Raw genomic sequence first — 20,638 nt, 5'->3', positions numbered from 1 at the left:
TTGTATTAGCAGCTGCTTGGCTGTAGTTGGTGACTAATTGGGGGGCAGCAGCCCTCCCAGCACTGGGAAAATAGGAAACACTTGCATTTACATTGCTTTCTAACTAATTTTCAGATTAACTTTAATGCAGAGAGGAACATGAATAATGTCCTCCAGTGGAAGGGTGATGCCGATCTGAGGATCACCGCTCACTCTGGAGACATTAATTAAGAGACCAGAGTCCTTGTAGAGGATGAGGAAAGTGTTGGCTACCTGCCATGCCACAGCAGCCACTCTGTGCATGCGGAACCTGGGGATGCACGGACTGCGGGATGCCCTAGGGATGCCCTTCCCCCTACCCATGTGCTCCTCTCCCACCAGGCGTGATCCGGCTCCTGGTGCCACTGGCCACGCTGCTGGGCTCCTGGTTCATCGTGCAGACATACTTTGAGCACAGCGGGAGAACCATCAGCCTGCGGAGCTGGCTGGGTGAGTGCATGGCGGCCCCTGGCTGGGGCACAGCCACCAGCTCTGTTATCTGGGCACGGTGGGGACACAGGAGTGGGAAGTGCTGCAGGGGTCCAGGGATACTCACAGCCCTGAGGAGAGGTTTTGGTGGGCCCGTAGGATGCTGACCTCTCCTTTGTGTCTGCAGGTGCCACCAGAAAGCCCATGAGTAGTGAGTATCACTCTTGGCTTCATCTCATACACAACGCTGATCCGGGCCTGAGGGCAATGGTCGGAGCATGATGACTGCTTGCAAGGCAAATGTCCCACCCTCCCAAATGCAGGGGGATCTCCCTATGGCCCTTGTGTAGATTTCAGCACAGCAGTGTCTTCAGTGGGCACACGGCCCATTACACATCCCATGCCTCAGCACAATGCTCTCAGGCCATGGGCTGTAGGAAGCCAGCAGTGGTCCTATACACATGGTGAGGCTGCAAGCCTCACCCCAGCTGAAAATGGGAAAACTCAGGGCAGAAAACTCACACAGGGCTGGGCTTAAATGAGTGCCAGCAGCGAACACTCCCTGTGACACCCGCCCTCTGTTCACACAAAGCAATGCCCAACATGAGCTCATCACAAGGCTGGCACGTGTCTCACCCCACAGCACACCCTGACAGCAGACACGTGTCTCAGCCCCAGCCCCAGGGCCTGTGCCCCCCCACACAGCTCCCTGCTCCCCCCAGGCCCACCACAGCCCCGCTACAAGTGTAAGAACAAGAGGGACTGCCCTGCCGACCACTTCGCCTTCCGGATCATCAGCGGTGCTGCCAACGTGGTGGGACCCTCCATCTGCTTCGAGGACAGGATGTAAGCAGTATGGGGAGGGTGTGGGGTGGCAGCGGGGCAAGTTTGGCCTCTGACAGCCAAGCACAGACCATTCCACAACAGTGGAAAGAGTTGTCTCTGTGCCTGAGGATGGTTCATGGCCTGCTGCCACTCGCTGGTCTCTGCTTTCCAGCCTCATGAGCACCGTGAAGAACAACATTGGCAGAGGGTTGAACATAGCGCTGGTGAATGGTGAGTTGGGCCCCGGTGGACCAAAGGCTTTGTGCACAGCCAACTTCAGGACAGCATCAGGTGCACGTGGGGCTGGGACCCAGGGGAGCTTCTCTGGAGACCCACCCTGACTGTGTTGGGAATTTTCAACCCTTAGGAAAGAGTGGGCAGCTCCTGAAGGTGGGCTCCTTCGACATGTACTCTGGAGGTAAGCGCGGTGCCCCCGGTGCCGGCGGTCACCAGCACTGCAGCAGCTCTGCTGTGTGTGCAGATAAGGGCTGCCGGACTTTGGCTGGCTCTGATGGTGTACAGGTGTCTGCCCACACGTCACGGTCACGGCTGAGCTGGGCTTCTGGCTCCTTTCTCACTTACAAAAGCCTGAAGAACAAAATCCCACTAAACCAATCATCCTTTACGTTTGTTGGTCATGAAACCTATATTGGTAACTCCAGAATTTTAAGGAGGAACACCAACGTCGTGAGATTTCTTGTAGTCTGTAAGCGAGCCCCAGGCAGCAATCAGCTGTTGTGCCACTAGATGGGGCATTGGACTCAAGCATCCTGCGCAGCAGATGCAGGATGAGGAATAACTCCTGCAGTGTGCACGAAGCTGCTGCCACCAGGCAGGAACACTGCAGCCAGGCTCATTCCTGGTATTGGGAATTTAATTCACGTGAACAAGGTCTCATAGCTAGTTAGCAAAATTAGCAGTATATTTCTCCTTATAGTCGTGCACAGCAGGCAAGCAGCAATCCCAAACCCTCCTATCACCAGTATCATGCACAGCCCTACTAAAACCCTTTTCTTTTTCCTAACGCTCCTCCCAGATGTTACACAACTGGAGACCTTCCTCCAAGAGATCAAGGATGGCACCATCGTGCTGGTAGCCACCTATGACGACGCTGCCACAAAGTGAGTTTGCCCCCACATGTGACCCTAGGTGCTCAAAAACCAGCAGCAGTGCTAGGGCTGGGGGTGCTGCTGCTGCCAACCTCCACAGCCACGTGCTGCCACCTCTTTCTTCTTAGAAAGAGTGGTGAAGCACTGGCACTGCTGCCCAGGGAGTGGTAGAGTCACCGTCCCTGGAAGTGCTCAAGAACCACGGAGCTGTGGCACTGAGGGTCAGTGGTGTGGTGGGGGTAGGTTGGTGGTGCGTGATGATCTTAGTGGTCTTTACCAACCTTAATGATTCTATGATGATTCTATGACAGGAGGAGCCACCCACCCAGCACCATACTGATGCTTTTTTTTCCATCCCTTAGGATGAACAACAAAGTACAGGCACTTTTTTCAGCACTGGGCAGCAGACACGTGAACCAGCTGGGCTTTCGAGACAACTGGGTCTTCTTAGGGGCGAAGGGGCTGAAGGGCAAGAGCCCATTTGAGGAGGTACCCGGCCACCATCTCTCATGTCTCACCCACCTATCTGCAAGCTTTGCCACACTGCAGATATGCCCAGTGACACTCACTTCATCATGTTTTCTTTCTCTTATTTTTTTTCCTGTAGCACATCAAAAATGACCAGAAAACAAATAAATATGACGGTTGGCCTGAGCTGCTGGAGATGGAGGGCTGTGCCCCCAGGAAGCAAGATTAGAAGGGACACTCTGGCAGCACACCTGATCTATGGGGACACCAACCCCTCTGGACCGACCAAACCCCCGGCCTGGTCACAGAAGCCTGGTGGTGGCTGCTGGCTCCCAGGGACCGGCATTCTGCTGTGGGGACACACGGTGCTCAGAGCTGCAGTGTGCAGGTGAGCAAGCACCCAGCCAGGCTCCAGCCAAGCTGCCCTAGTCCGTGGCTATGAGTGGGGCATTTTATGTTTCTATCTTCAAACCAAGCATTTTGTGATAGGTTTTCTAGTTGTTTCTTAAATAATATACCTTATTATAAAGCAATACCTCCTTCCCTCTGCTTTCGAGCACAGCACAGGCCTGGCATTGCCAATCCCTCTGCCACCAGCTGGGTTTCCCATCCACTGTCACAGCACCACACATGGCTGTCCCCTGCCCACAGACATGGGGATGTTCTGGCCCCAGTAATCTTCCTCTCCATTGCCAACCCTCCTCCAAACCTTATAGCCACACTAAGGCCATGGTGATGGCTTGCTGGTCAATGTGTGCAGACAAAGCACGTTTGCCCACCTTGTTGCTCTTTTTCTGGGTTAAATCCAAGCTAAATCCTCCGAAGATCAAGACAACACCACAACCCAATGCCTCCAATCCCAAACCAGCAAGACGGCAGATTTTTCCTAAAGAAGGAAAAACCCAAAGCAAAAACCCCAGGCAGCCAACGCAGAGGACTTCCCTGCTAGCTGTAGTATTTTATCCAAGCTTATCCTCCTGCACTCTTAGCGTGCACCTGACCATGCTGCGGGAAGCCCCTGCCATACATCGATCCCTAAATCTGCTGCTGCAGCAGCCGTTAATCCCAGGCACTGAATCACCCACAGGGCAGCAGCAATGAGCACCAGCACAGCGCAGCAGACACAACAGCCCTCGCGCCACACACCCTGCTGCACCGCCGGCAGAAATATGCCAACTATTTTAAGCCCCCTCAAAGGATCTGGATTCGCTTGTAAGCCAAACTGAAAACAGCCTGGGATCCATAAAGGCTTTTGCAAAGGGGAAAGCAGCACCCAGCAGCAGCTACAGAGGGGAAAACAACTAGTCCCGTTTGGCTTCGGGAAACTCTTCCTGGCCCACTGCACTGTGTATTGTTTTGGCTTAACACCAGAAGCCTTTCCAAAGGAAATGTATGTCTCAGCATGCTACAGGCAGCTATAAAGAGATCTGAGCCCATCACTGAGTGTTACAGGGGCACATGCAGTTTTGGATCAATAGGGAGAGCCGAAGTGCAGCTCCCGTGTGACCTCACTGCACGGCCAGAGCTTCCTCCCCAAGTCACTGCAGCCTGAAAAATAAATCAAAAATCCCACAGTTTACTGGGAGTCATAAATACGGCTTCAAATGCCGTGATTATTTAGCAAATTTAATTTGCTAATTAAGGGTGATGGCTGAGGGACAGCAAGCCCCACATGAGGTTGTTTTTTCCATCTCCCCACTGCTTCGGAAGCTGCAGAGATGCAGACAGTGCCTACCTGGGTGAGCACACTCAGTCGCAGTTCGGCGTTCCCAACTCACGCAGCCCCAGGCCCTGCCCAGAGCGGTGGCTGCAGCCCCCGGGGGCATCCACAGGATCAGATCTGCAAAATCCAGTGCTGCTGCAGAGCTGGGTCTCAGGGGCTGTCCTGCTTATTTTGGGGTAACAATTTATTTCAGCAAAGCATCAGAGAACAAGCCAGAAACGATGCCACAAGCGAGGACTGCTGGGTGCCGGGGCCCCGCAGCCGAGCGAATCCGCGTCCTGTGACATCTTGCCCTGTCAAGTGCAATTACTGTAATCTTCCACAGCCTCTCAAAATACGGAGCCCAGCTTAGAAACCGGGCATCCGCAGCATGAAAGCTGCCTTTGTGCCCGGGCAGAGCCTGGGCGCGCGCCAGCCGTGAGGTGCACGAAGAAAATGAGTTCTCCACGTGCTGGGAGAAGGGAGGAGAAGGGAACCCTCCCAGCCGGCCCCACTGCAAACGGGCTGGAGCTCACCCGCCTCTCCCCGTGGGGACAGTGGGGGCACTGGGAGCTGCGTGGCCACCAGAACCCACAGGCATAGCAGGGACGGTGCCAGTGGGGCACAGCCGAAGTCCTGAACAATGGGAGGAGCGCATGGGAAGAAGGTACGTGGGTGCGGCATAGAATGGGGGGTTTGGGGAGAGGGCACTGTTTGCTCACGTGGGGCTTGTTTTGCTCGCTGTGTGCTACAGGTGGTGACAGCAGAAGGGGATTATAGTGGGACTGAGCCGCTTTTAAGTTGTGCCACCTGATGGTTCAGTGCTGGGGCCCTGCTGGGCCTTTGGGGACAGCAAGGAGAGGATGGGGAGAAATGTTAGCCTTGCAGAGCAAGCTTCAGCACTAAGCTTGCACCCAGCTTTGGTCCCCACTCCCCATCACCACTTCCTTGCTCCCAACTGATGGAAGCTGGGGTGAGCACGGGATGACAAGCTCACATCCCTTAGGAGAGGGGCCATAGAGCTCTAAAGGGAGCAGTGCTGAGAGGTCCTGAACCACGCAGAGGTGCTGGAGGTGGCTGTGCTGTGGATGTCATTGGGTGTCACTTTGCCTGGAGATATGTCACCACCATGTGGTCGGGCTGCCCTGCTCTGGTATCAGCTCTTCCACAGCTCCCCTCCCAGCTCCCTCCAGTAGGTCAGGAAAAACAGAAGGGCTGTCTGAGTTCCTGACCTGCATAAAGCTACTCGGATTACAGAATGCTTTAAGAATGCATTTTCAATTTGTCAGGAGCAATACTAGGAAGGTCCTTCTGCTTTCCTCCTGTCCAGTCTCAAGCAGCTTGCGGTGTCCTAAAGGCTTCAAGGAATCCAAACTTCTGCTCCCTCCTTTCACCCTCTATCAGAAAGTTAAAATGAAATTTAAATGAAAATCCCTCAAAAAAGAGCTGGGCTGAGACCCCAATTATACACAAGCAGCACCCAGTGACCCAAAACTGGCACCTGAACTTCATCCAGGCCTTGGCACATGTGCATGGCATTACTGAGGCTGGGGCAATAAGCTGGTTAGGTCAGCCTTGGCTCAGAACTCAGTGCTCCCACCCATCCATGCCATCCTCCTCATGGCTCTGGGGCAGCTTTGCTGCCGCTCCCTCTCTCCAAACAGAGCGTTGCCAGCAGGGCTCACAGCTCACTGCTTTCCCAAGGGGCAGGGAGGGTGCATGGGGTGGGCAGCAGAGCTCTGCTTTCCCCACAGACCCTGCAAGAAAGCAGCCCAGGACACTGCTGGGCACAGCTCTGGGGAAACAGGAGGAGGGCTCTGCACTGCACGCCAGTGCTGCCTGTCAGCAGTCTCAGCTGAGCCCCTGCCAGGCTCAGAGCAGAGCAGCATCCAAGGGTCAGCAGCAGGGATGTGGAGTGCAAGGCAATGCTCTGCTCCACAACAAAAGGGGCTGGAAAGGCTGCCAGCGGGGCTCCAAGGACATGGCTGCTTTCAAAGGCTGCAGCTGCTCCCATAAACCTCCTCTGGCATCAGTACTGACAGCAGGACACGGGGCTTTGCCCAGAGCCCTGTGTTGCAAGGAAAGGACCAGAGCCAGCCCAGGGTTCCCTGCTCACAGATCCTCACTGCTCCACATAGCATCAGCCCCCAAAAGAAACCCTTCCAACAACCACACAAAAACAGCACCAGGGTTTGCACCGCAGCCATTTCCCCAGGGAAAGTCTCTTCTGTCCCCAAATTCCCAAGAGTGTCACTTTACACTAATGTCAGATGAGCTGAGATTAGGAGAGCTTTGCTCTGCTGCTGGGTGAAAACAACAAGAGGCAGCACGCCAGTGCTGGGGATGGCCCTTGTTCAGCACAGCAGCACCTGGTGCCCACACTGAGCTCCTCCATGGGAATGGGACAGGCAGCCAGGGCTGAGCACTGAACAGTGTGACCAGCCCCAAGCAGGTGAGACCCAAAGCAACCTCACCACATGGGCACACAGCTGGCACCACACTCAACACCATCTGCAGAACCCACCTGACAGGAGCAGTGGTGCAATGCCAGGGCAATGTTAAAAGGAGATTTTAAAAGTCCATAGTGTTAGATGAAAGCTCCACTGGATGAAAAAGTTGGCTCTTGCCATTCAAGAGCTTGGAAACCCTTATCCCAACTACAAAAATCCTGGGCCCTTATACTGGAAAGTGCAGGATAAAATAAGGCAAACAAGAGGCACTGTGTTTGTGGCTGGCAGAAGAGAGGCAATGGGAAGGGAAAGGGCTGCTCCACGCCAGGGCTGCAGAGCACACGGAGGAAATGGCCTCAGCAGGGCCAGCATGGTGCCATCCTGGCACAGTGACACCGATGACACAAGGCTGGAGCAGCAGCCCTATGACATGGTTTTGTGGCACTGGCCATGGGAGCACATCCAAACCCAAATGGCAATTGGCATCCACAGTGCTCCCTTGTCCCAAAGCACTGTGCCCAGTGTACCTGTAGGGAGAGCATGGAAATCACTGCATGTCCATGCAGCAGCTGCCAGGTTGGGGATGGCTCAGCGGTCCCCAAATAGAAATGAACTAATGAAATTAAAGGCTTCACTGCTTTGCTGATGCCCTCTGCTCCGGGGGTTCGCTCCAGTGCACCTGCTGCCTTCACAAAATCCCTGCCCTAGTGGGGATGCTTCACTTCTCTGCTGCCTCCTCTATTTGCAGCCAAACCCCCTCCCTTGCAGCCCTTTTCCTCCTGCCCTGCTCGTTATAAACACCATTTTCCCTACTTTCATGCAGTCTCTTTATGTGACACTGAGCTCCCAGGCTGTCAGCACAGTGTATGGAATAAATGCTGTCCCTATCACTCATGTGCCACAAGCCTCACTTTCTGCAAAGCTCATCCTTCAAGGCCCTTCAGTGTTCCTTAATGGTCTCTCTGCAGCATGACAGCAATTTGTTCTGCAGCTGCCAAAGCCCATTGTGCCACTGAGTGATGCTCTTCCCATGCAGGCAGCAGCATCCCCTAGAAATAGCAGAAATAGCATCAGCACTACCAACCCTACAGCGCCGGGTGAAGACAAGCTCCTGAGACAGGTTAAAATCATTGCTCACCCATTGCAACGTCCCACCCACTGCTAGCAATGCTTGGGTGGTTGATGTTGGTATTGCCAACATAGTGCAGGGTGAGAACTGGGATCTCTTTGCATGAAGTCGGTCCCCATTTCCCATCCTGCCCTGCAGGAGGGCTGTGTTGCTGCCCAACTGACAGTGGTGTTTGTGACAAAGCCACACAGAGGTTAGTATGGTGCTCATCCCTGTCAAATGGTGTCTTTATGAATAAAAGACAACTTTATGAATAAAAGCTCTACATGAAGCATCCACAATTTTCCACTTGGCTTGACACAGAGTGGCCACTGGCCCAACGCACCCCTGGAGCTGCATGGGCACAGCAGGACACAGCCCAGCCCCCTCTGCATGCCCAAAGCCACGGACTGAGAGTGCCTGCCACCCCCAAGGTGGCCGCTTGCCCCCAGCCTAAGAAATGCTGCAGATTTGTGGAGGTCAAAACAACAAGAATGAAACATAACACCAAGAATTCGATCTTTCTTAAAGCCCTTTGCAACATGATACTGAGAATGACCGTGGGTAGGGACAAGGAGAAACACAAGCTCAGGGTAGTGAACCCAAGCACCTGCAGGCAGATGTGTGCCCACCTGGAGAAGGGAGCAGGGTTCGGGTTTGGGCTGTCCCACATCACTCCTGCATCCTGCACCACTGGATCCCTATGAGGGCTAGTCAGGCTGCAGCACAGGGACCCTGCATGGCAGCCCCATCCCTCTGCATGATGCCACAGCTGCTCCCAACTGCAAAACGGTGCTGTGCCACTGTGAGGTAGGCAGAGAATGGGCAGAGCCAAACTCCTCACCAAGCATCACTATGCCCTTGAGACAGAAGAGCCCAAACCACATCCAATGGGAGGCAGAAGCCATGCTATGTTGGGACACTTTGCCTATTTTCTCAGTGTTTCTCCTTAAAAAGCAAGTGGGATCATCCCAGCAAGCATGTGCACCAGCTTGGCAGAGACTGCAGCAAACTATCAGCCCAGCAGATTGCTGTGCGTTTACATCACAGATGGGAAAAAGTCTCACTAATCCTCAGAAGTTTCTTCCAGTGGATGATTTCACCAAGGTCTGGATCGCTCCCAGCTGCTACAAATGAGCACAGATAGAGCAGAATTCAGCAATAATCCATGAGATTTGGGCAACAGCTTACACAACCTCCATATTCAGGAGCGTGTCAGTGACATTTTCACACGGAGCACTGTGAGCAGTGAGCAGAGATGTTTGGGGTTTATAGAATGAAGCTGTAAGATGCAATCTAGATGCAATCTAGATCTCACATACTGTGGCTTCATCACACACAGAAGTGCTGGCTTTGATCTGGCAGCAAGTTGCAGGTCATCTCGACTTCCTTCAAAGCCTCTGGGCTGAGCAATAGTTCAATCGACAGATGTGTTGGCTGTAGCTCACCAGGTTGCAGCTTGTAGCCAAGCTCTGAGCACCCTGACCCACAAGTTGGGCAACCTCCGGCCCTGCTGCTGCTTCTTCAGGGCAGACTCAGATCAGTTCTCAGTCTGGGTGGCACTTCGCACACGCTATTATCTCTTTATTGCCACCATCTGACTGTAGCAATTTCTTGCCTCATTCATTAGCTCAGACTTTGGTTACTGTGCAAGATCAATGCTGTGGTGCTGCACCTTAATGGCACTTGTATCCATCTTAGTGTATCTGAAGCCACCCTCCACTCCCTTTCCAAGATTTCTCTAACTGCTTTCAGCACAAACATGATCCCAAATCACCAGCCATCCAGCTATCAAAGCACCCACGTGCAGGACCACTGATCAATGGTTTGTACAGGGTTGATGGCCTTAAGCTGCAGGATCTGGAGCTGGAGAGCAGGATTCCTGCCCAGAGCCAGAAGTTCAAGGCAGCCTACGTATGCAGAAATGCCTCCATAAATTGATGCAGAAGCTCTCTGACATGCATTGGAGTCACAGAATCATAGAATCATAAAGTTTGGAAAAGATCACTGAGATCACCTGGTCCAACCATCAACCCATCAGTGCTGTGCCCACTAATGTCCCTAATGTCAGGGGAGATGCACTGAAATATGGGGAGTAACAGACCAATAAAATACAAAGTGAGACTACCTACTATTTATATTGCTTTACTGTGTTTAAATCCACTAATTGCCTTGAATTGGTCACCACCACAGTTCCCATTGCACTTATGCAGGTTTGGGAACCTGAGTAAAGCTGACAGAGGTGCTCCCTCCCACCCAGAGCTGGGAGTGGAGATTTAATAGCAACACAGCCCAGCAGGGCCAGAGGAGCTGAGCACATTTAAAGCCTGGCATGGCACTGAGCACCATGGCTGTTGGGTGGCATGCTGGAGCCGTGTCAGAGAGGTGCTGGTGTGATGTCAGAGGTGCCAGAGCCACCAGCTCTCCATCTCACCCTCTGGGGCAATAGGGCAATACCTGCACAGTCCTTGCCCATTCCCTCCTTTCTTCTCTTCCAGAAGGAATATTCCCTCCAGCCCCAGTGTGCTGGCAGCAGCAGAAGGCCCACAAGTGGCAGTTCAGGTGAGTGAGGATCTGCAGGGCGAGCAGGGAAGAATCCAGCATCACTGATCCCTTGGATGGAAAACACAGCTGGGATGGGGGACAGCACTGGGGCATGGAGAGGAGCAAAACGTGGAGAGGTGGAAATGAGGGAATGAGGACCATGGCCTCTTTCCTCATGGGGTTGGGAGCATCCTTCACCACAACTGGTAGTGCCCCCACTTTCCTTATCCCTTCTGTCTGGATAGAAATGGCTTTACACCACCCCTGCCCACCTCCCAGGACCAGTGAGCATCTGCAAGCCTGGCACGGGGCAAAGGGCAGCACCAGCACCCACCAAGAGCCCAAAGGGGCTGCTGGGCACTTCCACTCCTCTCCTTCTCCATCTCCGCATCCCCGGGTGCCAGGACAGCCCCTGGGCACAGGCCAGGCTGCTCCCAGCCCTGCACTGCCCCCGTGCCCTTGCCCCCAGGACGGCGCGGTGCTGGGGTGCTGGCGCAGCGGTGTCGCAACGTGCCGGGAACGATCACGATAACACGAGCGGTTGCCCTGGTGCTGGGCTTTGCTGTTGCAGTGCTTTGCTAAAGAGAGTGGGCGTGCGGCTTCCTCTGGGCCGATCTGATTTCTCCGGGAGCGTGGTTTAAGGCACACTCGGGAGAAATCGCCTTCCGTGGAGCAGGGGCACAACCCCTCAGAGGCTGTGCACACCAAAAGCTCTTCTCTTTGCGGGGGTGAGAAAACCCACTGGCATATTGATTTTCTGGAGAAACATCAACCGGCAGTGAAGAGCAAAGGGAGCAACTTTTGGGGTCTACGGGATCCCCGTGGGGCGGCAGGGAGGTAGCATCCATGTGAGCCTCCATCCACACCCCACTGGAGAGACCAGGCAGGAGCCGGGGAGCCTCACAGACCCAAAGGCCAGCAGAGCGAGCACAGAAGGCAGAAGCGGCCACCTGGCCCCATGTCATGGGACACGGGGCAGCACGGGGCCCCTGGGCTCTCCAGGGGCACACTGCAGAAATCAGGTAAGGAAAGGCCCCCACATCCCTGTGTCCCCACATCCCCATGTCCCCTCTCTGCCTTGGGCAGGGACTGCTGAGCCCCACAGGGTTCTGCACCGCACCCCTATTTGTGCACAGGTGTCTCTGGACCCTGCTTTAAGTTTAGTTTGGGATATATTAGGTTTCCGTAGCACTTTAGTGCTGCCCAGAAAACAGACCCATATCCCCACAAGATATTCCCTAAAACAACACACGGCACAATTTGATGTTCTTAGAAAGGAGTTAGGTGGGACAGGGGGTACTGCTGATGTAGCTGCAGCTCAACAGGAAATGATTTTCTCTGCATTCCAGAAAATCCCTTTGAGCTACCTTAAAACATTCATTAATGATTGATGCGTGTCTCCACATAGGGAAAGGCACACAGCAAATATTTGATGATATATTAAAAATAAGTTTGTGATTAGCAAGGACTGCTGAGCATCTGTCACTGCTTAACAAAACGAATCGAGTTGCTCCACATGCAGCTCAGAGGGCGGGCGTCCCTGGTAATTGTTAACAGTGGGATCCCAGCCCCAGCACCTTGCTTACCACAGTCCAAGGTGATTAAACGAAATCATTAACCAACATGCCAGCCCTCAGCTAGAGGAGAGGGCAGGGCAGAGACTTGCAGGCACCACTGTGGTTCTTTACCTTTCTGACCCCATGGAGTTTATTTCTGACTCGGCACCCACTGCTCCGAGGAGCGACCTCATGGCTGGGACACATTTCCCACAGCGGCCACATCAAATTACATTTGCCTCATTGCATTATAAATACCAGAATTCGGCCTGCTTAATTATTCAAAACCCTAGATTAAAAGCAGACAAAGGCTCTTTGCTTCCATTCCGGACCACGCTTATCTCTGATGGATGATGTGGCTGTCCGGTGACAAGCAAAAGGAGCATGCCAGGCCCCTGGGACACAACACTGCTGAGCTGCTGATGCAGCACAATGGAGGGATGCTGAGAAAGTTTTGTTTGGAGTTTCATTTAAAAAAAAATCACTGATTTCAGGTGACATGAGGCTTTTAAACTCACATTATTGCACAGCTCCGATTACCTGTGCAAGTAGCTTTAAATCTGCTTGGGCAACCTGTGTTAAGTATGGTGGCTTGCAGTCTCCTTCCCTGTGGGATGTGTTGCCCAGCTCCGTTCAGCAGCCCGTCGTTAATCTGCTGCTTCCCTGAAAATATGTATTCACAAACACCAGGTACTCAGAAACCAGAGGCTCTTCTCCCAGTGGTCACTTCTGCCCACAAAACCTCAACTAAGTGGCCTTACAAACCCAGAGCCAGGGCTGCGAGTTGTAAGTCTGCATTTTGGTTGGTTATTAGGAACAATTTCTTCTCAGAAATAGTGGTGATGCTCTGGCACATACTGCCCAGGGACTGGGGGGGTCACTGTCCCTGGAGGTCTTCAAGAACTGTGGAGCTGTGGCACTGAGGGACATGGTTATGGGCATGGTGCAGGTGGGTTGGTGGTTGGACTTGGTGATCTTAGTGGTCTTCTCCAATCTAAAAGATTCTATGATTCTATGATAGTGTGATTCCCCCCTGTTTCATCTCTTCCTCCAAGCACCAGGTTACACAGACTTACGAGCAGTGCCTCTCTGACCCCAGCTGCCATTCCCAGAGCAAAGCCCTCTGCCCATTTGTACAGGGATGACATTTCACGGAGGTTTCATTCTTTGCCCAGAAAAGGACTCCCATAAAATATTTTTAACAAGAGCAGTTTGATCATTGCCTGCAGTTACTGAAAAACCTCTCCCCAGATGCTCCTGTCAGGAAATCAGTTCTCAGCAGAAATAAAAGTCTGCCAACACTTTGACTGAAAACACTCCATTTTCCTTCTGATCCCTTCAGCGCTTTCCCCTCAGGAAGGGCAGCTGGAGCTGGGCAGCCAGAGCAGCACCCCATTTACCTGCCTGCCCAGCCCTATAATCCCCTTACAGCATTCCTGGGGATTATTTTCATCCCAGCAGTGGGAGCAGTGCAGGCTGTGTGGCTGCCGTGCAGAGGAACAGCCCCGCATGCATGGACAAAGTTGTGAAACTCAACATAAATGCTCTACAGAGGGCACCTCCTGCAGCCCCAAGGCATTTAATGTCATTCCAAAACTGATTTTCTTCTTCTCAAAAGATTGGGGCTGAGCAATTTGGGCAAGGATTGCAGACTTGCAATTTTACCAAAAGTCCCCCAGGATTTATACGGATTTCCAGGAATTTGAGCTTTGCTTGAAGTCAGAGCAGACCAAGCTATTAAAAAGTCATTTTTCTCCTCCTGGCAGCCCTGTGCCAGGGAGGGAGCAGTAGGTCTCCAGCACCCCTGAGAGCTCAGCCCCTCCAGAGGAGTTTCCCATGGGGGCAGAGGAAGGCAGGGAGGTCATCCCAATATCCATCAGCAGCCTCAGCCCCCCGGTCCAGGCACTCCTGCTCTGTGTGTACACAGAAGTCACATGGAAACACAGCTTTCCTAGAGAGCCTCAGGCTTCTAGAAACATGGAAAGGGAAAATATTTAAGAGGAAGCAAAAAGCTGAATGTGTTGAAGCAAACACAGCTACTTTGGAAAAGCAAGACTCCAAAGCAGATCTGTCTGAAAGGTCACACTGTCTTTCCAAGCACAGCTGAGGGTGTCAGAACGCACATGCATTTTTTTGTTTATATCTTGCCAAGAACAATATAAAACTGCCTGGCACCTATGGCTGATTTATGGCGGTGGCCCAGGAGGTGCCGGAGCTGACGCTTGTTCATTGATCTATGGCCGAATCATGCAAAACCAGACATCCTGCTGTAAATCCTCTGCAGAGACCTGCCCTGATTTACACTGCTGGCACTATAAATAATGACAAAACGCAGCCTGATAGCAGTCTGTCTCCCTATACATGGGCATGAATTACACTGTGTCTTGAAGATGACAGATCTACTGTGAGAGAAGCATTTTGCCCAAGCTCTCTCTCTGCCAGCCTGTAGCAGAAAGAATGCCCTTCCTTACTCCCAGCATAACCCCAAGCGGTGCTCCAGGCCTCATTTTTCTTTTTACCCCCAATGCAAATGCAGACATTCCTTGAATTGCTCCACACGAATGTCTTGTGAAGATTTAAAGTGGGGTTCCTGTCGAGAGGTTTGTGGTTCCTTCCCAGATCACCTCCCATAGCACAGCCTGCAAGCGGTGCTCTCACTGAAAACACCCGGCGCTCTTTGAAGTTCCTTTTTTTGTTTGCAGAATAAAGCCACTGCTTTGCCATGGGAAAGGGGAGCTCACCCATTTCACTGACAGCAAAACAACCCTTTGCTTTTGTACCTTCCTTTCTTGCCTTTTGCTCGCCTCTTTTCCCATGGAAAACAAGACCCCCAGAAAAGTGACAAAGTAGAATTACAGACTCCAGCAATGTAACCCCAGTGAACACCCAACGCACTTTCCACTGTTCCAAAACCAGCTTTCACTGAGCAGCAATCAGCCATCAAACCGCGCTGCCTTCACCCCCACGTGCCCCACAAGCAGGGCGAGGTGCAGCCTCAGCTCAGCTCCTTCCCTCACCAACACACCTGCCATCCTGGAGGAAAACAACCTGGTACAGGAAACCTCTGCTTCCCCACGCCCTTTGAATATGTACCGAACTATTCACCCCAATTACACTCTTAACGGACTCCAATCTGTTTTCCTTTGTTCCCAGAGCAGCAGGGCACTGCCCACATTAACATTCAATGAGAAGTTGTTTGATACTGAATCATTTCTTCAGCAGTATGATTTCTTACACAATTCTGTTTGATTGCAATCCACTTTACATTCGCAGAGTACTTACTGCCTACGAAAGAATGACCCAGCCTGCTTTACTTGCTTTTTTTTCTTTTCATTTTATTGATTTCTCTTTTAAAAGGGTTTTATTCCTTTTGTACATGAGACTGCGATAAGAGAGGGAGACAGCATTACTGAACAAAAGCTGTTTTCCTTGCTGCTCCATCAACCCATATGCCTTCCCATTAGGTACCCCAAAATACTGTAATAACAGAGCACTTGAAGCTGCCTACACTCTTTTTCTGGTACTTTTTGTTCTTGCCACTGAACTCCCAAATTCATTGAGTGAGTCCTGAGGAATGAATGGCTCTTCCCAGTCGCTGATGAGGCCATGCCCTGGCATAATTGCAGCCATCACAACTGCACTCTGCACTTAAAGCGCAGTCCACAGCATGCATCTTGTCTTAAAATTTGTGCTTTGCACTGCTTTTGTGTGGGCTTTTTTGTAAAGGTGAGATGCAGAGCACTTGGGAAATGACAGCAGTGAGCATGCCCTGTGATTTGCCTGAAATCCAACCTGCCTCCGCTTAGAAAAGAGTGGGCCCTTGTTCCTACATCCAGAACACACAATTATTACAGCGTGATCCTGGGCTGCACATGTGAACTACACTTTCCTTAGCACTGGGAAGAATCCTGACTTTTAGGGCAGCAGAATATCAGCAAAACCCAATGCTGATGCGACATGTCAGCCACAGCAGCACTTCCCAGGACTCCCAAGTCCTGCAGCCCAGCCCTGCTCCTGCTGTCAGTTCCGGCTCAGCTGATCTTACACTAATTAGTCCTTGGCATCAATTGCTGCAGCCACAGAAGCAAGTGGCTGGCAAGTCATTTAGAAGTGATCTAATTAATACATGTCTCTTCAAAGCAAATATTTTTTAAAGGTGCACCAAGCACCCCAGCACAGCTGCTCTCACCCAGGGAGCAGAGCACAGGTGGGCTCCCATGGGTGCACCCCACCCACCAACACCTCTCTTGTCTTCCAGCATCGATGTACACAGAAATACAACAGGAGCACTCTGACAGCGGGAGCATCCTGACTCACCCAGACTACATAGATGGGAACCCAGACCTGATCAAACCTAAAAAGCTTGTCAACCCTGTCAAAGCCTCCAAGAGCCATCAGGAGCTGCACCGAGAGCTGCTGATGAACCACAAGAGGTGAGGGGAGGTCACAGTCACAGCAGTGCAGAGCCCAGCACCAGCACCAGCACCACCTGTGGTTGGAGGGAGGGATAAATCCTGCTACTTGCACACAGACATGGGGTGCAACCCACCAAAACACTCTTCTCTAATGTGACAGATTATTTTCAAACATTTTCAAAATGCCCTAAAAAACACGCTGACGCAGCCACACTTTGATTCCTAATCAAAAAGGAGCGGAGCCTCTGTTCAGAATGACTGTGCTCATCATGAGGGTCAGACACAGGCGTTAATTCAGCCAACAACAACCTTTCATTGGGTTCATTGCTCAGTACTGGCACTGCCCAAAAGCAGGAGAATTACAGGGACTGTGCCCAGGCCATTCTCCAGCACTGACGCAGTCATCTGAACCAGGCAGGTATTCCTAAAACACGGCCTGGTTAAAGCATCCTTGGCCAGTATCTCCTGGCACAGTCGCTGTCATCTCCTGAGCAGGTTTAGGGCAGCCAGCAAGTTGGCACAGTGCTCCCAGAGAGGAGGAGGAGCATCATCTATACACAACCCTAAGTCACCAGCAAATCCGGCAGCTTTGCTGTTTGCTGCATGTTCATACTGAGGGGAAGAGAGGAGAGAGGAGGATCTGTGCTTGCTCCCATTTCTGCTTTCTCCCTTAGGCAGAAGCAGAAAGCAATAAGCATCAGCAGCTTGTGCAACAAAACTTTATCTTAGTCAACGCCTCTGGGCACTAACAGGGCAGGCTGATTAAATCCAGTAGCAGTAACAAATTCAAAGGCAACACTACAAACTCTGTGTCTCCTGCAAGCCACAGCAGGCTTACCTTCTGTCAAGCCCAGGGCCTGTCTGCCACAGAAACCCTCATGTTACAACACCTCTCCTGCAAATATTTCCCTGGGATTTCCAATACCCTCAGCCTGCTGATTCCAGTGAGTGTTCAGTCCAGGCCAGGGGAGGTCAGGGTCTGGTGGCAGCTTTGCAATCTTCAGCTCCTCCTCAACAGCCAACTACTTCTGTGACTTCTTCCAAAATTATTCCAGTTCCAGTTCCTATTGCAGAAGATAACCTATTTGAAAGCTGCCTTGATCTCTGCTTCATAACTTCTTGTTCAGCAACACAAAACTGTGGCTGCAATGAAGTGTGACCAGAAGTCAGCAAAGGTTTGTTGATGTGCACAGCCACATACATGTATTTAGGGGGCAGAGGCAGGTAGAAAAGTGGCTGGGGTCAGCTGGAGATAAACATTAGTGCTTAAACTGAGGCACGGCAGGGATTGCAAACCCTCAGCTCTGGAGCAAGCTGAACTGCCAGTACAATTACTGCAGTTCAATGACTACCCCTGCTGGTGGAAAAAAAATCTTCATTATTATAAATTCCCTCAGCACTGCTGGAGCTGTCACCTACACAGATGACAGTAGGACGGCCCATTTCCCTTTCTGCACAGAAAGGCACAGCACCTCAGTGTGGCAGCATTTGGGATGGGGGCTCTGGAGACTGCCAGGCAGGCAGGGGGATGGTGGGTGAGCAGCTCCTCATTTGTCTCCTTTTGGTCTGCAGAGGCTTGAGTGTAGACAGCAAGCCGGAGTTGCAGAGGGTGCTTGAGCACCGACGGCGAAACCAGGTCCTCAGGCAGAAGAAGGAAGAGGAAGAGGCCAAGAAGTTGCAGTCTCCCTTTGAAAAAGAGTTACTGAAGAGGCACCAGCGACTGGATCAGGTAGGATCAGGCTGTTCTAACCACCCAGGAGATGGGTGGCTGAAGCTCAAGGAGCTTCCACACAAGGAATAGTGTTGGCATCCTTCCATAAAATGGGAGCCAGGGTACATCCCTCTCTACCATCCCACACAGCTGCATTGCCTCATCCTGGCAATGAAACTGCTCTTCAGATAAAGCAACCCATGCCTGACTAGTGGAGATGTTCCTCCCTGGGGCAAAAACCTAGTGTGCTGGTGTACCTAGGAAAGTGACTGATGGTGAACACAGCTTTGGAAAAAGAGAGCACCAATGTGCAGCACAAAGTTATTCAGTTCTGGGCAGTGCATGCAGCAATTATGAACCCAGGCTTTTAAGGTAGATAATGCACTTTTGTTCTTTAGGTTGTGCAGATAACGATGACTCTTTCTTATTACAGCTGGAGAAAGAGCAGGAGAAGCAGGAAGACCATGCACCAGAATTCATTAAAGTCAAAGAAAATCTGAGAAGAACATCAACGGTGACTGGGGAAGAGAAAGCAGCGTAGCTTCTGCCAAAACCTACCAAGGCTGATGTTTCTGTACATGGTGGACACTCACAGCCACATCTTTGGGGCTACTCATGTCATTAACACTTGCTCCAGTAGAAGGCACAAAAAAAGTTTTCCCATCCCAGGAAGGTCTCATGATCGAAAAGGTGCAGTATTCACTGAAGAGATCCTCACACGAGGTGGTGCAGAGTGAAGTGATGTCCCTTTCCTCCCCAGTTGTGGGAGCACACTAACGTCCAGCTAACTCCTGGTTAATCCTCACGATGCAGCCAAGGTGTGAGCCAGGGCAGTCAGCAGAGAGATGGGCATTGCCATGGGCTGGGGGACCTGCATCCCCTGGAGGTGGGCTCACCAAGCAGGGCAGCAGGAGGGCGGCTGCAGCTTTGGAAATCTCCTGGCAAACCAGCGTGGTGACTAAAGGGACAATCTACGTATCACTGGGAACAGCCCACGGGTTACTGGCATTGCAGCACCACACAAGACAAACAGTGCCATAACATTGCGAGAAAAATCAACTCCTGAGTGCCCACATCAGCTCAGCATTGCAAGGCCAGGTGCCACTTGTTCTTCACGAGCATCTTTAAGCTGCATTTCAAACCTGCTTGTAAATAGCTATTGAGCTGTTTGCCCTGTTCCATGCTTAGGCATAAAATACACAGAACTTCCCATGAAAGCCCCAGGTGAGAGGCAAATGCTGCATGCAGGAATCTGGGGGCTCAGCATGGGTATGAGTGGAAGCGTGTAGTGAGCAGTCAGCAGGCTCCTGTGGATCTGGCAAAGAGGAGCAGAGATGAACTGCTTCGTGCCTCCCTGCTGAGCCTCAGCCCCTCACCCTGGACATGAGCTACTACAGTGACCAGCAAAACCTGTCCTGTGATGCCATGCTGGTGTCAGGACGCTGGCAGGGGTCACAGCTGGCAGCAGCACGTGTTGTGGGCTACAGGGCATGGAGGTACTGCTGCAAAGCTGCTTCTCAGTGCTTCTCATCCCTTCTACCAGAGGACAGTGTTGCCTCACTCCAGTTGCCATGTCACAAAGGTAAACATCTTATTGCTGCTGACAGAGCAAAGCTGAAATAGACAGTGCCTTTGCACCAAGAATGGATGGAGCATATTACATTTATGGGGCACTCATGCCCTGAGATGTCCACATGTAGAACTAAAATCGCACCTTCAGGTAGATCCCAGCTTCTTTCACAGTCTTGCTACAAAGCCTCAACAGGAAAACTCACTGACCGCCTTCAAACACTGGCTCTTAAACAGCAAGAATTAACAGGCATGGTCAGCTGGGAAAGTGGTACCTAGTTAAACAGTGTCCACCATCCACATGTTCATGGATCTATATGTGAATTAAGGAAAGGGAGTGTTTATCACATCTTTGTCAAGAAGCTACTAACCTATTCCCCAGACCCGCTGGCCCAGCAGGGTGTTTCATTTCAGAGGATGCTGCTCAGCTTGGCAGTTGAAGTCCAGCCATATCACACATCATGAGCAGCAGTACAGGTATGGGGCCTCTGGACAGCACCACATCGCAAAACCCTTGGCCTGGTCTCAGCCCTTGGGAGCCCCATCTCACAGCACTGTCCCCGTGGCAGCTCTTAGCCTCTCATCCATCATGCTTATTCTAATGAGGCTGTTATTTCAGAAATCCAGTGCATATGGTCCTTATGGATCAAACAAGATCTGACAGGATTTGTTATGCCTTTTCCCAATGTGAAGCTTTTCATATAGCCTGTAATTAAAACCATGAGGGAGAAGCA

General features: G+C 51.8%; 2 protein-coding genes and 1 long non-coding RNA gene across 6 annotated transcripts in view; 2 read left to right on the top strand and 1 right to left on the bottom strand.

Annotated features, from left to right (window-relative positions):
- The window catches only part of FAM3D (FAM3 metabolism regulating signaling molecule D), a 5,707-nt gene extending 2,008 nt beyond the window's left edge, over positions 1-3,699 (top strand). Inside the window, exons 2-9 of the mRNA XM_090148312.1 lie at positions 361-468; positions 635-658; positions 1,170-1,293; positions 1,445-1,503; positions 1,640-1,690; positions 2,309-2,393; positions 2,744-2,870; positions 2,989-3,699. Coding sequence (XP_090004438.1) covers positions 361-468; positions 635-658; positions 1,170-1,293; positions 1,445-1,503; positions 1,640-1,690; positions 2,309-2,393; positions 2,744-2,870; positions 2,989-3,078 — 668 coding nt within the window. The 3' untranslated portion in view covers positions 3,079-3,699. The remainder of the gene's footprint in view (positions 1-360; positions 469-634; positions 659-1,169; positions 1,294-1,444; positions 1,504-1,639; positions 1,691-2,308; positions 2,394-2,743; positions 2,871-2,988) is intronic.
- Positions 1-8,821, bottom strand: part of LOC149916445 (uncharacterized) — a 16,633-nt gene extending 7,812 nt beyond the window's left edge. The window contains exon 1 of one of the 2 annotated variants that reach the window (XR_016470135.1): positions 8,742-8,821. This is a non-coding gene — a long non-coding RNA (uncharacterized LOC149916445). Of the gene's footprint in view, positions 1-4,584; positions 4,906-8,741 lie in introns of those variants that run through there. The other variant, XR_016470134.1, reaches the window with a different exon arrangement.
- On the top strand, positions 4,889-20,638 carry FAM107A (family with sequence similarity 107 member A). 3 transcript variants are annotated; one of them, XM_090148326.1, is made up of 5 exons: positions 4,889-5,218; positions 10,608-10,671; positions 16,468-16,642; positions 18,197-18,353; positions 18,769-20,638. In XM_090148326.1, the coding sequence occupies exons 1-5, from the start codon at positions 5,195-5,197 to the stop codon at positions 18,874-18,876; spliced, it is 528 nt and encodes a 175-aa protein (XP_090004452.1). In that variant the 5' UTR covers positions 4,889-5,194; the 3' UTR covers positions 18,877-20,638. The 3 variants fall into 3 exon arrangements, with proteins under 3 accessions (XP_090004452.1, XP_031462398.2, XP_090004454.1); XM_031606538.2 differs by lacking the exon at positions 4,889-5,218 and adding an exon at positions 8,874-9,216; XM_090148328.1 differs by lacking the exons at positions 4,889-5,218; positions 10,608-10,671 and adding an exon at positions 10,693-11,675.

The sequence above is a fragment of the Phasianus colchicus genome, chromosome 11, assembly GCF_987193195.1.
Source record: "Phasianus colchicus chromosome 11, bPhaCol1.hap1.1, whole genome shotgun sequence".
In the NCBI taxonomy this organism is placed as follows: domain Eukaryota; kingdom Metazoa; phylum Chordata; class Aves; order Galliformes; family Phasianidae; genus Phasianus; species Phasianus colchicus.
This window is presented reverse-complemented; position numbering and strand designations above follow the sequence as displayed.